The sequence below is a fragment of the Daucus carota genome, chromosome 5 (genome assembly GCF_001625215.2).
Source record: "Daucus carota subsp. sativus chromosome 5, DH1 v3.0, whole genome shotgun sequence".
Taxonomy (NCBI): Eukaryota; Viridiplantae; Streptophyta; class Magnoliopsida; order Apiales; family Apiaceae; genus Daucus; species Daucus carota.
In genome coordinates, this window is record NC_030385.2 from 33776308 (window position 1) to 33792067 (window position 15760).

The 15760-nt window shown below is 34.8% G+C and overlaps 2 protein-coding genes across 4 annotated transcripts; both read right to left on the bottom strand.

Annotated features, from left to right (window-relative positions):
* Positions 1-128: 128 nt before the first annotated feature.
* On the bottom strand, positions 129-9310 carry LOC108223002 (putative GTP diphosphokinase RSH1, chloroplastic). 2 transcript variants are annotated; one of them, XM_017397031.2, is made up of 24 exons: positions 8984-9310; positions 8689-8867; positions 7777-7893; positions 6675-6740; positions 6405-6497; positions 6159-6290; positions 5670-5771; positions 5511-5588; positions 5326-5397; positions 4632-4739; positions 4373-4470; positions 3535-3595; positions 3384-3446; positions 3191-3247; positions 2981-3082; positions 2665-2823; positions 2438-2569; positions 2257-2343; positions 2073-2144; positions 1484-1570; positions 947-1403; positions 745-806; positions 587-655; positions 129-513 (listed from the first exon to the last, which is right to left on the bottom strand). In XM_017397031.2, the coding sequence occupies exons 1-24, from the start codon at positions 8994-8996 to the stop codon at positions 409-411; spliced, it is 2571 nt and encodes an 856-aa protein (XP_017252520.1). In that variant the 5' UTR covers positions 8997-9310; the 3' UTR covers positions 129-408. The 2 variants fall into 2 exon arrangements, with proteins under 2 accessions (XP_017252520.1, XP_017252519.1); XM_017397030.2 differs by having other exon boundaries at positions 243-513; positions 7777-7956; positions 8984-9130.
* Positions 9311-12681: 3371 nt separating this feature from the next.
* Positions 12682-15651, bottom strand: LOC135152939 (serine/threonine-protein kinase PBL13-like). 2 transcript variants are annotated; one of them, XM_064094347.1, is made up of 8 exons: positions 15241-15651; positions 15065-15162; positions 14341-14966; positions 14074-14240; positions 13924-13988; positions 13640-13763; positions 13350-13493; positions 12682-13205 (listed from the first exon to the last, which is right to left on the bottom strand). In XM_064094347.1, exons 1-8 carry the CDS (start codon positions 15580-15582, stop codon positions 13092-13094), a joined length of 1680 nt encoding a protein of 559 aa, XP_063950417.1. In that variant the 5' UTR covers positions 15583-15651; the 3' UTR covers positions 12682-13091. The 2 variants fall into 2 exon arrangements, with proteins under 2 accessions (XP_063950417.1, XP_063950416.1); XM_064094346.1 differs by having other exon boundaries at positions 13640-13775.
* Between the last annotated feature and the right edge of the window lie 109 nt (positions 15652-15760).

Sequence of the window (15760 nt, forward strand, 5' to 3'; positions counted from 1 at the left end):
TAAAATAATAGAACTACCAAGTATTGTATATTTTTTAGTTGACAACCTCATAATCTAGAGGTCTGCCAGAATTTCAGAATTCAAAACATCGGCCAGGATAACTGGGCTCGCCAGCTGATAAAGAAACATGAACAAAATATGCTACGTATATGGTGATCTTTTACACCTTCGTTACCTTCATATTTAATGTTATACTAAAACTTGCAGGTACCTTGCCTGTACATGTATACTTCATACTATCACTCTTCTCAATATATACAGTCCTCACAACCCACCCTTGATCATTGGCTTAGTATTTATTTTGTTGTTTTCGACCTATACAAAACAACTACAAAAAAAAAAACTCATTTCCAGGGGACAAAACTGCATACCAAGCCTGTGCTAGCTTGGCGAAGACCCAACAATTTATCAACATTCTCGAATCTGATGATTTTCTGTTGTGCCGGGCCAGCTACAACCCGTTGACCATCCCAAAACACCAAGAATTAGATCTACTTTTGAACAAAGACTTACCTGCATAAGGATATATGTCAGAGGCAATCATAAATAACATCATTTCATATATGCACACATTTGCTACACTTACCAGACTGTCCAGGTTTGTTTCTATCTGAAATAAAATGACAGACATTCCTCTTCCTCTGTCAACCTCAGCCTGAAAACTCCAAAATGGATATATTAGCTTCGGGAACTTCAAAAGAAAAACATAATCGATACCTGGTAGTTCTAAGCAATCTTACTCACCACACAAGAGCATATTGTGATGCCTATATCAGCCAACAACACTGTAATGTCAGCCATCATGCCTGGAAAATATTATAAAAAAAAAGGAAAAAGAAATTGAAATTTAGTATAGCAACAGTTTTTTATTATTGCAATTTCAAGGACATCAAAACACAGTTGGCATAATATCATCGCATCCTGAAAAGACAGAGCATGAACATACCTCTTCGATCTATACACACCACACAAAACCACTGGACAGAGTGCCCTTCAAGTTTGTCCCACGATGCAACTTTGGAAGCTCGCCAGTTCTCTAAACCAGGCAGTACTTCCTTGTACATCGGAATATTAGCAAGTATCATCTCAGCAACACCATTTCCTTGTGATAGCAACTCTCCTTTTGCTTTTAGACTCACATGCTGCATATGCTTGCTATGGTTTCCATTTAACTTAGGAACTTTGACACTGCCATTTTCAACTTTAAAAACATCTTCCTCACTTAATTTTGAAGACGTTAATTTCATCACATTCCTTAGGATTTTTTCCCATGTGTATTTACTCCCTTTAGAATAATCCGAAACTTCTTCTACACAATCCTCCTCTTCAGAATCAGCAACAAATTCATTTACTGAGTCGGCTGTTAACTCGGATGCAGATAAAGCAGCCTGCTCTTTTAAAAACTGAATGGAACATCAAGTTTTTATTAGTAAAGAGTCAGGGTACAAAGTTATCTATATTCAATATATATTGACAACCTTACTTTCATAATCTTGTGTCTTGCACTACGTGTTTTTGCATGCTGTAGCCACTGCTTATGCCTCTGAAAAGCAGACTTGCTAGAGAGTGCCTGTAAAATGCAGTTTGCTAGCTATAAAAAGGAGTCCAGTATAAATTAAGAATATGCCTGACAAAGGGTGCTGGACCACTCTTTTCACAGGAGAAGTCTTTTACCAAGCTATCATGAAAGTTCAGATAACTATAACGTTTCTAAAGCAACAGTTCACAACACTCTAGTTCCAAAATAAAAAATCACATAAATTTATTTACACTTTTCTTACAAAGGCTTTCCAAATAAAAAAAATGGCTTAGAGATACTTTTTATCACATTATTTAGTGCACATGTTACTAAGATGGTTTGTAGCTTCCACAAAATACATGGCTAGTACTTCAATACTTGTTCTGTTCTGATGTATTTTGACAACTCATTCAGCCCAAGAGCCAACCCTCAAAGGTAAACTAAACGGTTCTCAAACACTTGTACCCATTTCGTGAACAATAACTGTTACCGGGGAGAAAAAGGAGAGAACGTGTTTTGATTTATGGAGAAAAATATGGGAAATGAAACTCACATTATAGGTTATTACTTCCACCACCTCAGCATTTGCAAGCACATGTAAAGGAGTTACCAGATTACCATTAACCTGCAAAAATAAAAAGACTTGAAATGATACTTTGTTATTTAGCACAAGAATAATATTAACTAATACTCTGTTTGTCAAGGATAGATCCCTTCCCCATAAAGCAGAATAATACCTTCGCAGCCACCATTTTGTTACCAATTTCAGTGTGTATCATGTATGCATAGTCAATAACTGTTGCTCCCTTTGGAAGATTTTTAATCTGTAAGTAATACAATTTAAAACACTTAAGTTGGTGGAGAGCTGGGGGGTTAACAGATAAATTCATTAAATGTTAAACAAGATCAGTCTTTCACCTCTCCTCGTGGCGTAAATACAAAGACACGGCTACCTAAAAGGTCTCTGGTGATGGTGTCTACAAACTCCCTCGAGCTCATGTTTCCAACAAACTCTTCCTGCCATTCTCTGATTGCATTAAGCCAACCAATCTGGAAGGACAAAGTAGGAGTTGATCATATACAAGTCCAGTGGGCAGCAATCTCTTAAAAGAAAACATATAATACTAAGCATTCAAAAATCATACCCTAAGAGCAACACTTGCATTGTTGAGACTCACTGTTTTACTTCTTAAACTTCTACCGTTTGGTATAGTATGTTTTACCAACCCATTAACAAATACTTTTCCACTGTAGTGAGCAGCAATTCCCCTCTCTGCTATTAAATCCATTTCTTCAGTTCTTATCTATTCAAAAAACAAAAAAAAAATGAACTTGTAAGAAAGTCGAAAGAGATAGGGAAAAACCAAATTACCGAGTGCATTCAACACATATAGCAGTACATTTCATAGTACTTCAACGAATCAAGTATTATTGGAAACAAATTAGGTTCCCAGAAAATACCTGAACCTCCAGCCGAAACATGCTTTCATACAGAAATGGAATTACAGTTGTATGAAGACTCTGATAACCATTTGGTTTTGGGGTTGCAATGTAATCCTTCATCTGTTACAGAAGTTTAACTAAATTCCCTATTAATTTTTAAGAGACATATGAAAATAAGTAGCTATATATACTAGACATTAGCAAAGGTGATAAGAGCAAGATACCCACAGCTCGAGGAATAGGGGTCCAGATTCCATGTACCAGACCAAGCACATGATAGCAAATCTGGAAAACAAGAAATAATGATGTTATAATTTCAAAGACGCAGAATAAATATATAGAAATGAGCTTATATTAATTTTGTTTTCTTATTTAAGAGCTACAAGTAATGAATAGGTTTGGACCTGAGTTATTAACATACCTGATGTGCACTACACAAAGGCCCTACACCTATGCATGGCTTTGGCTTTATAATGATCCGAAGCTGGTGATACAAATGATGAAACGTATTATTAGTAAGGAAATCATACCAGAGTTTCTAATTACAGCCATGGAATTCAGGTATAACAAACCTGTGCTATTTGATTGACTTCATAAATGGAGCCTTTGGATTTGAGAACAGCTTTATAGATACTGCAATGATTCAAAGTGAAGAGTAGTGGATGTTTAAAAAATCCTCCTCAAAAACCGTCCAAAAAAAATAATGTTGAACCAAGTAAAAGGCATTAGAAAATACATGCATATATTTTACTCATGCAAGAGATACCACAGAACACAATATATGTTTGCACAATCATACTTCTGGAAGTGTACCCACGGCAAAACTAGGTCTCTGTAACAGATGTGCTCAAAAATTTATCTTACTTTGCAACTTTACATAAACTTTTTAAGAAGTTAGAAATTCAAAGAAAGTCATACAAACACCTTTTATGAATATAGTAATGTGCTGCACACTAAAAATAATAATTAAGATACTAAAACACAATCTTAAGAAAAATTGGATGTATGTTCTTATAAATACTTGAATTTTCCTCAAATCATCCTGCTCAGCCAACCATTTATCAGAAAATATGACCTGGACTTGGTGACACTTGACAATTAAAATATTTATGACATTGCATTTTGTCTATTTCAAAGGAAAAACCAACTTCATCGTAATAGCATAACATTGTCCACCATCGAATTTAAATCAGGTGTGCCACTGCTATCGATGACTAGTTTGTTTGCTGGCAAATTAGCGATAGCTTTAGAGATAACTATCCATTGTCCGTAGACAAGTGCTGCCTAATGCAGAACGCCTCTAAAATTTAACACATACAAAATGCATGGGCTGGAGCAAACCGATACAGCAACTCAGTAGGCAGATAAAAGACATTATTAAGAAATGAACAAAAACAGTTTCAGATATACCTGTATGGCTCCTTACAGGCAGACCTAACTTCAGTTTTAATTGTCATCATGTCTAGGAACTGATCATCCTCAATCTTCTTAATCAAGATTTTATTTGCCTAGCACAAAGAAGAGTCTAATAAGCATGTGTGACTGGCGTTATACATAGTTGCACACCGCTATTCAGTAAATCATGATATTTCCCGCACCATATGGTTGATTTGCAATGACAAAAAAATTCAATATGTGATAAGCACAAGCATAAAGAGAGTGTATGTACCTCTACGAGTTCCTTCTCATGTTCTTTGAGGAGTTCAGCAACTCTTCTCTTGATCTTAGCATAGTCTTGAGCATTAGTGTACATAAAGGACAGGTTTTCAAGTTCAGACTGTGACGAGAAAATGGTAAATACAATCATCATTATATCAGTACAATTATAATTATCTAAGAAAATACAGGTAAAGCAGATGGTAACCAAGTGACAAGTAGCTCATTTGGAAATATTAACACAAAGTAGTTTCGACTCAGGTGACAGGCTGATTCTCGGAAGGAAACATATTATTCATGGATTGACCTAAGTGCACAATATACGGATTATGCAATGGATGCATTTTTATTATTCAACATCTGAAAGCTGCCACAGGATAGTGTAAGACTGTAGAGTATTCACACACACATTTCATTACATCAACTAATCTACACTAACTCTGACTTCTTCTCTATTAATATAAAGATGCTAAATTTTTCTTCACATTTCATATGAAACTTGCAAAAAAATATTATATAAACATACATTTTACGTATAAAACCCCTAACAGTGGCATCATCTAGGTTACTTCTGTTCTACAATATTGAATAACTTCCAAAACGTAAGAAAGTGCGACACAAATGCCAATGTTTTGATTGATAGTATAAAAAGATCACAAAATCCCTGGCTCCTAAATATAAAATCATGAAAAGAAGAATAAAATTACCTTTATCTGGTGCATTCCCAGCAATTTTGCTAAAGGTGCAAAGACCTGCAAAGTCTCCATTGCAATACTGGTCTGGACACAATATATTAATGTTAAGAGCAAACACAAAAACTTTGCTGTATACAATAAACTGAACATAATTAAGATAAAAAAAGTAGAGATATCATGCTAAAATGCTACACCACCTGCTTATGTGGTGGCATGTGAGAAAGAGTCCGCATGTTGTGTAATCTATCAGCTAATTTGACGATAATGACACGAACCTGAAAAAGTAAATGGTTAAATTTAAAAGTAGCTGTTGCCATAAACCTGTACACAATCATAGATTGTTATGCACATAATACCTCTTGAGTCATAGCTAAAAACATCTGTCTTAGGTCATCTGCTTTCACATCTTGCACTGAATCACTGTCGCTCTTACATTTGAGTTTTCCCAGCTTTGATACCTTAATTACCAAATAAACAAGCATAGTGTCAGCAGCTCTATAGCAACAATTTCATATGAAAGTCAATGATCCAGCACAAACTACTGGTCCCTTTATTTGCCACAGTTTCCATTAAATACATCTCATCAATTTGTCACAAGTTCTGGAAGGAAAAAATATTCATCTATTTATCCCCACTTACCCTGTCTACTATTAACTACCTAAGAATGTGGACCACTTACAAAATCATTTATTTTTCAACTAATTGTCAAACTTAATCGACTTTTTCAGGGCTCACCACTCACTCTCATTGATATTCATAATTCATCGTCATACTCATACACCTCAATAACTGGTATTGTCAATTGTTTTTACTTTTTAATGTAAAGTGCATGAAATAAATAACACCTTTGTCTCCCCTTCTACAATGTGGCGAACAGTTTCACCAAATTCTTTATCTATCCTTTCAAATGTGACAACATTGGTGTCCTCTACTGTATCGTGCAATAAACCAGCTGCTATTGATTCCCAATCCAATTCCTGGAAGGCAAGTATATAGAGTATACGTTTAAATACTGAAGCATGCAGATATTATAATCTTTGAGACCCTGTGAACACAATTCAAGTGCAACTTCTTCATTGAGCAAAACTCACTAGTTCTCCCAGTATTCGTGCAACTTCAACCGGGTGAATGATAAAGGGTTCTCCACTTCGTCTTTTTTGACCATCGTGTGCCTCAAAAGCCAGCTGTAAACATAAAACAAGGCATGTTTAATTACTGTTGTTTACAATCCAAATTTCCTTACCTTTTCTAACAACTAATCAAACATTATGTTATATAAAACTGAAGAATCTAGAAGTTATAATAAGCAAACATATGAATATGAGTCGTTATATGGTGCACATAAACAATAACAAGCTTACATTCAATGCACTGTGAACTAATATCAATTCCTCTGGCGGAAGATATGAAATAGCTGGCATAAGTCCCTGAGTAATCAGTAAAAGAGAAGTCAAGTTAGTATACACCTGTTTCTATACCACTTCTAATCACAAAAGACGTCAAAATATGAGTAGCAAGATCTTGTTGACAAAATACTTCTAACAAATAATTTAGGCTAAATACAATATTTTAAATTTACAAGGAACTGACCTCCCGTCCCAGTTTTTATGTGAGTCTTTCAGTTTTTTCCACATGTTTAGGCATATACAAGGTATAAAGAAAATTTCTAACATCATCTTTGAAAGAAAATATTATGTACACCTTAGTATGACTGCAAAGAGTCGAGGGCACGCATAAATTTGTAGTAATATACTTCAAATATTCACTTGCAAAATGTTCTGCACCTTCACGCCATGATGATAACAAATAATAGAAGATTTTCAGTTTATCTACAGGCAAAACATAATAATATGCCTTGCTCAAGTTTATATTTGAAGATTCTGGTAAACTGCTTAATGGTAGGTTGGGCTGCCAATGAATAATCTACAGAACCAGTATAAGTTTAACTAGATTTCAGGAAGTACTACACAAAGTCTCCGAAAAAAATATATATAGACCTCAGCCTCTAATGGTCATACAAAGGCTAAGATTTTTATCAAAATCAAATGTCTGTAACAATAGCATCACTTTATATTACAACCTATGGGCAAATAGGGTAGACGGCTTGCTTTAAAATGAATTCGCTCATCCCGTGTACTTGAAAAAAATAAAGAAGCTGTGTTCAGACAGATTCAACTTTACCCTCAGAAGGCATATAAGACAGTCATTTCTTGTGATATCAAGTTTATAGTCACTTGATGCAACAACATGCATAATTCATAGTACACTATATAGGAAGATGCTAGAAATAACCGATTATAAACATTTTGTTGCTACAAACAAGCCAATATGCCACATCATTTGGCACTGACTACACAGAAATTTTAGAAGGTTATTATAATTAGTTTAATCTGGTATTTTTGTTAAGGGAAATATACTAAATGATTTTTAAAAAAAAGGGCAGAAGGGAAAATTACACCATACCTCCCACAAACTATCTGGTGAAATTTCGTCATACGTCTGTGATGATTCTGATGTAGAACTGCACATTTTCCATTTTTCATGAGCATGATGAAGGCTACTAGATTTTAAGACGCTGTTCTGAGAAACAAAATGCGAAGATTCAGTTGACAATAAACCTCCCAAGTCGGTAGATTCACATCTCTGACACAAATATTAATGAAAAGCTACTGTTAGTGAGAAATCCTAGAAATATCTTCCGCATGCATAACAATAAGCCCTAAATATTTCAAATGAGTTATTGGTGTAGATTGCTGTTCTGTACTAGCATATAAGTGGAAAAACTGTCACCGAAAGAAGTGAAAGAAATTAAAGTAGCTTATGAGAAGCAGAGAAAAGCTGCCATGGATAATCAGGAATATCTTTATATTTAAACAAATGACCTCTACCATGTAAACTTATTAGTTATTACTGACGGAAGTGGATCAAATTTTGCAGAATTATAATGCGATGATACTGTAGTTCCAAACCTCAAGAAAAACAAAATCCTACAAGTTAATATCACTTTTAAGACTATTTCCGTAACCAATGCTATTGCTGTAAATGCAAACACAACTCAACTATTAATAAACTTAGGAACTCAATCTTCATCAGCATCCTTTGGTTTCAATAATTTAGATCAGCGCGTTAATTAGTTGATTAATGATTTCCAGGATATCGCGCCTCTAGGTTTTTATCTAACTCGAGAAGTGCCATGTCATATAAATTGAAGAAAAAAACAATATGCCAATTCAAATGCGTGCACTGTTTTACGCGATGGTCAGTTCTCTACTTGCCATCTGCTAGAACAAAGCATTGCTGTAAATGTAATTTTATAGAACATGATTACATATAGGTCCGTCACAGCAAAAATAGTACTCTATCATATTAAAATACCTTGATTCCGGATTTTCTTCCCCTCGGTCCGAACGTCGAGACCGAAGAATGTGCAGTTGTGGCAAGAAAACCAGTTAAAGCCCTAGGAGCTTTGGAAGCACATGAAGTAATACTGCAGTCATATTTTCCACTCCCCTCCCCTTTCCTAAACTTACATATATTCACACATTCAACTGAAACTGCACAATTCCACATCAAAAATACATAAATTCACCACGCATATTGAAATTCGCTAGATTATAAAATTACTTGAAATAATTTATATAAACGTAGATTAAAACAAAGCAAAATATACCTGACATTGCCATTTCTACTTGTAAGCATCGGAACAACTTCCTCTCATTTCATCAAAATTAACATTAAACTCTACAGGTATACACACACAAATTTATATTTGTTTGTCGAAGTTCAGCAAGAATCAAATCCCCTTAAACAATCAAATTCACTTTACAAGAGAGAGAGAGAGAGAGAGAGAGAGAGAGAGAGAGAGAGAGATTGTGTATTAAAATTGTTGAGATATTAGGGCAAAAATCGAAGATGTGTTGAGAGAATTTGCGAAGAGATAATCTAGAGAGAGAGAGAGTGTTTAGAGAGAGAGAGAGGAGGGGGAGAAGATAGCTATATAATTTAGGGAAGGCCACATAAAAATGAAAGATTTATTTGTTTCATGGAAAATATGCAGCTGATATTATTTTATTCTATTTTATATGGTGAAATTTTTATGAGGGGCGTATAAATCCGAATATTCAAATCAGTTGTGCTACGCTACGTTGGGAATTCATGGAGTTAAATGCCAGGCCAATGAGATGATACCACGTGTACGATTATACTGCTGGCGTGTGCTCCCTGACTGTAATTGAGTTGTCAATAAAAACATAGTACAGCCGCGTTGTGACTTGTGAGTTTTCCTCCGTTTGTCAGTAACATAGCATACACATTGGCTCAGTTTGGGAATTAGCAGTTAGCGGATTGAATTAAATGTTTTGATTAGCTGATTTAAATATATGTTTTTACTAGCGGATTGAATTAGCAGTTTCTTATAGAACTGTTTGATAAATAGCTGTTTGATGAGTTTTTTGTGACACATACCCAAACCGCTAACTCAAAAAACTCCTTAAACTAGCTTTTTGAACCCAAACTTCTATTTTAATCCGCTAACTACCAAACACTAACATTAGCGGATTAAAATGATCAAACCTCTGAAACACCTCAAACCTCTCATCTTACCCACAAAACCCCCACTTCCAAACACTCCCGTTGTTTCCGTTTCGTTTGATTGTTTTATTTTATTTGTTATTTATTTTCTCATTCAACCTTTTTTGTTTATTATCATTTTATTTTCTCATTCAACCTTTTTTGTTTATTATCATGAATTAATTCAAGAGACATGGTGATAATCAATCATTAATAATTTGTATAGAGAAAATGAATTTCTTGACTTTCACTACATACAGAATTTGATTGAACCTGTTTAAGTTTTGTAGCATAATTAAAACGAGACGTTGAATATTTTACTTTTATAGGTTGAATTGGCGGTCAATACTGTGAAATTGTCATCAATCTTCCTGCAATAGTTTAGTTGGGACAAGTAAGGAATCACATTCTGATTTAGAGAATATGGAAATTACATCGATGAAAATATGGTCCAATTATTATTGTGTCATTGAATGAGAATAAAAACTCCTCCGTCCCATTTTAAGTTAGTATGCAAATGTACGATCGTAATATATTTTATAAATAAGAGTTTAACTTTTTTTACATCCAAAACATAAAATGATTCACATGAAATAGACAACGGAGGTTTACTGATCTGGCCACTTACACATCTCGTATCTCATAAGAATCTGAGGATATGATTGTTTGGAGTCATCAATTTTTAAATAATTATTCTATTTTTCTGAATTATAAAGAAATTATGATCACACGTGTTCATATTTTAATCATCATTTTAGTTTATTTCTATGAGATTAGAGCATCTCCAACTATGAAGACCCCTTAGCTAAAAGGTGAGTTGTCATGTCAAAAATAAAAAATTTAGCCAACCACTTCAAAAATTCGCACTCCAACCACAGTAACCTGTTGTCTATAAATTTAGTCAACCTCCTATGGATGACTAAATTTGTCGAACTTCTACAGGTCTGTAACACATCTGTAGGAAGATTGCACATCATTTATTACCATATTGAACTGATATATTCTATTTTAACAATCTAAAATATTAATAACATGTTATTTTTAAATTATAGCCAACCAATATAACCAATACCATTGAAGAGAAATGTCTTACAGGTTCAACAAATTTTACATAACGTCTTACAGGTCCAATTTAGCCAACGATTATAGTCAGTTGGAGATGCTCTTACAGAGGAATTATTATAACTCATATGAGAATGTATCAATATAGGCGAATGCAATACACAATCACGTCCTTTCATGACATCTATATCCTATCATAAAAATCTAGATTAATTCATAAAAAATCCAATCAAAAATGAGATTGAAAATTATTTAGAAACATCAATTGAAGATCAATAATATGAAGATCAATGATAGATTACAATAATATTTAATACTTTACCACATAACATATCATAAGAATTTAGAGGAAAGTTCTATGGAGACCGCTATTTCATCGAAGACCTCGGAGACCACGTATATTCTGCAATCAAAACACTATAAAATAAATTATTTTGTAAAATATGTTCTACAAATATCATGTATTCATTAAAATTGTTGAAGATCATTTATGTTTAATAGGTAGATAATGTATGTTCTGCAAGTTTAACAAATGTTCTACAAACTAAATATATTTCATAGAACAAAACATTTTGTAATGTTCCACATGTAAAACTTATATGATATTTAAGATTTTAAATGAAATAATGATTTCATAGAACATGATTTGCAAAACTATACGTTTTGCAATGTTTTTATGAAATATTTTACTTGCAGAACATATGTGGTCTCCGGGTCTCCGAAAAAAATGTGGTCTCCGTTGAACTTAACTCTAAGAATTTATAGTGACTTATTAAATTTTAAAAATCGAATCGCTGAAAAACTTTACGGAGAATTAATGAACTGTAATGAGATTTTTAGAATAATGGGCTCCGAACCCGATTTTGTCCGGTTTGTTTTTATCTTATTTTTAAAATTAATTATTTATCTCCGATATTGTAAATAGAGTAACAAATACAGAAGCTAAGTTGACTTGACTACAATAAGACAAGACAATTGAGAAACAAGGATGAATGCCTCATGAATCACGATATCTTTATGAGAGTATTTTGGAATAAGTAGTTGCGGTGTGTGTAAAACGCCAGCTAGCAATTAACGGGATTTCATCAAGATAGACAGATGGTAACTAAGGAATTATGTGGGTGTTTGGGAATCGAAGAAGCCCAGCTTCTTGACTTGAGAAGTACTTCTAAAATTTTGTATACTGTTTGGGTAAATAAGCCAACCCACTTATTTGATGAGATTTTGTTCAGAAGTTGGAAGCCAAGAGTTGTAGCTTTTTTTTTTCTTCTCAGCTTTTTTACTCTCCCTTCTGTTTACAACAGCAGAATAACTTATAAATGAGGTTAATCAAACACTCCTATTAAATTATAAATTCAAACCAACTTCTCATTTATAATCTACTTCTTTATTTTAATCAATAAGTTACTTCTTTTAATCTTAGCCAAACGGCCTCTATATTCTTTTTGGATGAATCACCAAGAATCAGCAAACTTAAAATATCTGACTTCATCTGAGACGTGGCAATCCTAGGAAGGGTACAAATATATATTGGACTACGCAACCATTTCACTAATAATAACATGCTCGTCTCGGAACATCTTCGTTGAATTTTTGTATTTAAATCAATTTGTTAAGATTATCAAATGATTCGAGTTTAGGTTTTGTCTGAAATTTAGTACTAGAATACTACTATCTATTTGAGTTTCAAATGAAATTTATGTTCGTTTGAAATAATTGTGCACCTTTTAGACTTAGGGGTGGCAATTTCGGGTAACGGGTCGTGTTCGTGTCAGCAATCGGGTCGATTTCGGGTCAACCTAAAATCACTTAAAATTGAATAAAACCAAAAATTGAAGTTATTACAAATGAAATTCTAGTTTCGGGTCATTTCGGGTCCATTTCGGGTCTGTCGGGTGATTTTCGGGTCACTTTCGGGTTTCTGTCTCAGTAAATCGGGTTTCGGGTTGGGTCGGGTTCGTGTCGGGTTTCGGGTCGTGTCTGATATTACCACCCCTGCTTTTAGTAGAGTTGTTTGCAAGGAGAAAAAGCAATCCAAGTGAATGCGAATGCATTCTTGTTCGATGATGATTCTCATTTCATTTCTTATTCTATAGACTCAGAAATCAACAACAAGGGCGATTTTAATCATAGATATATGCATCTAATTACTGGGTATTCGGGCTCATGCTTCTGAAATCTTTACTGGAACTGCTACCATCAGACAACATAGGTGATGCTTCAGCAGTAAAAGAAGTCTCCCCTTTTAGATAAGACACTACCTACAATCAACATATTGCAGATGTCATGAATAAAACTAGGATTGTGCCCGCTGCCCCGGACTCTTGACGTTCTATTATAATAAAGCACAGTTGAATATGCAACCGAATGAAAGTAGAATAGCTGATTGTCAGAATTTAACCAACCTTGCTCGCGGAGGGTCTGGATGTGTGCCTGGCCTTGATGCATTGTGTCGCGACGTACATTACCCTCAGCATACCAAACATGTCTGGATACTCTTCTTCATCCAACATCTCATAGTATGCATGACTCGACAGTAACGGCTGAGCCTGTGAACATCTCACAGAAACAGAACAATGTTTCAGTTTCACAAAACTAGAGATTGATTCAGGTTCCAGCTCCAGAAATATTCGTTTATTTGAAAAATACAAATAGTGTCTGTACTGAAGGCTGCAAGAAAATATTATACACTAACCCATTTGATCAAGACATTGTTATCTCGTGGGATTGATTTTTTGCAGAACAGCCTCAAGATTAAGATTCCAAAGGAAAGAATGTCTGTCTTGATTATTTTCAGCATTTCCGGATCTAATTGATGCCTGTGCAAGCAGCTAAATTGCAAGATTAATGAAATCGCTACAGAATGTATGCAATAATCTTGCATTGAATGTTACTTTCATATAAAAGACTTTAAGACAGTGTGCATTAGAGTGGATCAGATGTAAATGATCTCTTGTTTTTTAATTGTTCAATGCAAACCTGTGGTAAAATGGTGATGATGAGTGCTCTTGTGGCAGCCATCTCGCGTGGCCAAAACCAGTGATCTGTAAGAACATTAATGAGGTATGAATTATGGAGTAATGTTAACCTCTAGTCCTCTACAAATAGCATACATATGCCAAATTTTACCTGTGGCTGTAAATCATATCTCAGATATATATTTGACATCTTCAGGTCACCATGAGCTACCGGACCTTGAGGACACTCTTCATGCATGTAATTAAGGCCTTGACTAATGCCGATAGCTATATTCAGTTTATCATGAAATGTCAACTGCCATGGTTTCCCTCCTGACCCTGCATCCATACAAAAAAATTCAGCAATTAATCAGTACTATAAGTCGAGGATTGAAATTGCTCATATTCGTCTGAAACCAAGAGTACGATAACCACTCACCATACAGGAATCTTTCCAGAGTCCCTTTGGTAGTAAAGGGGAAAGCCAGAGATATGGCATTTGCTGTCTGGTGGTACCCAATCAACCCGAAAATATTTTTATGATGCATAGACACCGCCACCAGTTTTTCAGCTTCAAGGATGCTACTTAACTTACTGCTAAATGTTTTCACTAAAACTTCAGATCTATGAATGGGTATATGACCTCTGAACATCTGGAAATTTTCATTCTGATCTTTATTAGTAATATCCTTAAAGTCACTTGTAACATCCGCAATCAATTCCCAAGAACTTAATTCTAATGAATATCCCAGTGCATCATTAGCCTCAATAATTTCTCTGGAGGTGGCCCCATCAAGTCCTCTACGCGGACAGCTTTCAGCAGCTGCCCGTGTCAGATTTTCACCTTGTGTGCTTGTACTTGCTTGATCAGATGATAATTTGAAAGGTTGGTCAAAAATAAGTTGGGGCAATGTATGATAAATATGTGGTTCTCCAGTCAATTCAGGCTTTGGAGGCAAACAATTGTGTAACACAGGTTCTTCAGTATCACTTACCAACACTAAAGACATCAATGTGATACAATTGATTTCATTCAGCTGGAAGCCGTTTTCATCTGCAAAACACCTGCGACGACAAAAACAAAGACAAGCCTTGAGTTTTCTGAGGATTTTTTATTTACTAATCCATAAAAAAAAAAGATATTTAGCTGATAAGAAAGAGACCGGTCCATGACTATCCATTTAGCTCGAGCACAGTCTGCCTCGTTGATAATTATAGACTTTGGTTGGTGATCAACAGCAATCTTCAACATAAATTTTACCTGAACAGGGTGTCAATAGACTCGATGAATATTTCAGAGTTCCCTGTTAAAATACCAGTCACGAAAAATAGGACTTACACCATTAGTTTTGCATTCCTCATGAAACGGCTTAAAAATATCAATAAGCGTCTGCGTTTTTGTATTGATTTCTGTTTGCAACTTGAGGTGATCAACAGCCGGTGGCTTGCCACTTTTATGATCCCTTAAAAGACAACAATTACCACCAGTATCTGGAGATGAAGCTGGTTCTCCTAAATTAAAAACCACGAGAACGAGAACTTCATCTTTTTCTACTAAACCTGCATCATGCAACGCCCATAACAGAGGTGCATATCCTCCACTCTTCCCTTTCGACACTTTAAAACCATCTAGAACCACCATTACTGTTTTGGCACCATTTCTCAACTTCTGGTGCATCATTTTCTAGAGTTGTACCGCGTAAAGGCTGACCACTTTGCGGCCATTAGCTTATAAACTACTTGTCTTGTTTCTTGTTTCTCCCACAATTTGAACTCTTCACTTTGCTTTCTCAGCATCTGGTTTTGTCTTGTTTAGCTTTCATGGTCTTTTGCAAATCGTCAATTTTAAGAAAGTTAAA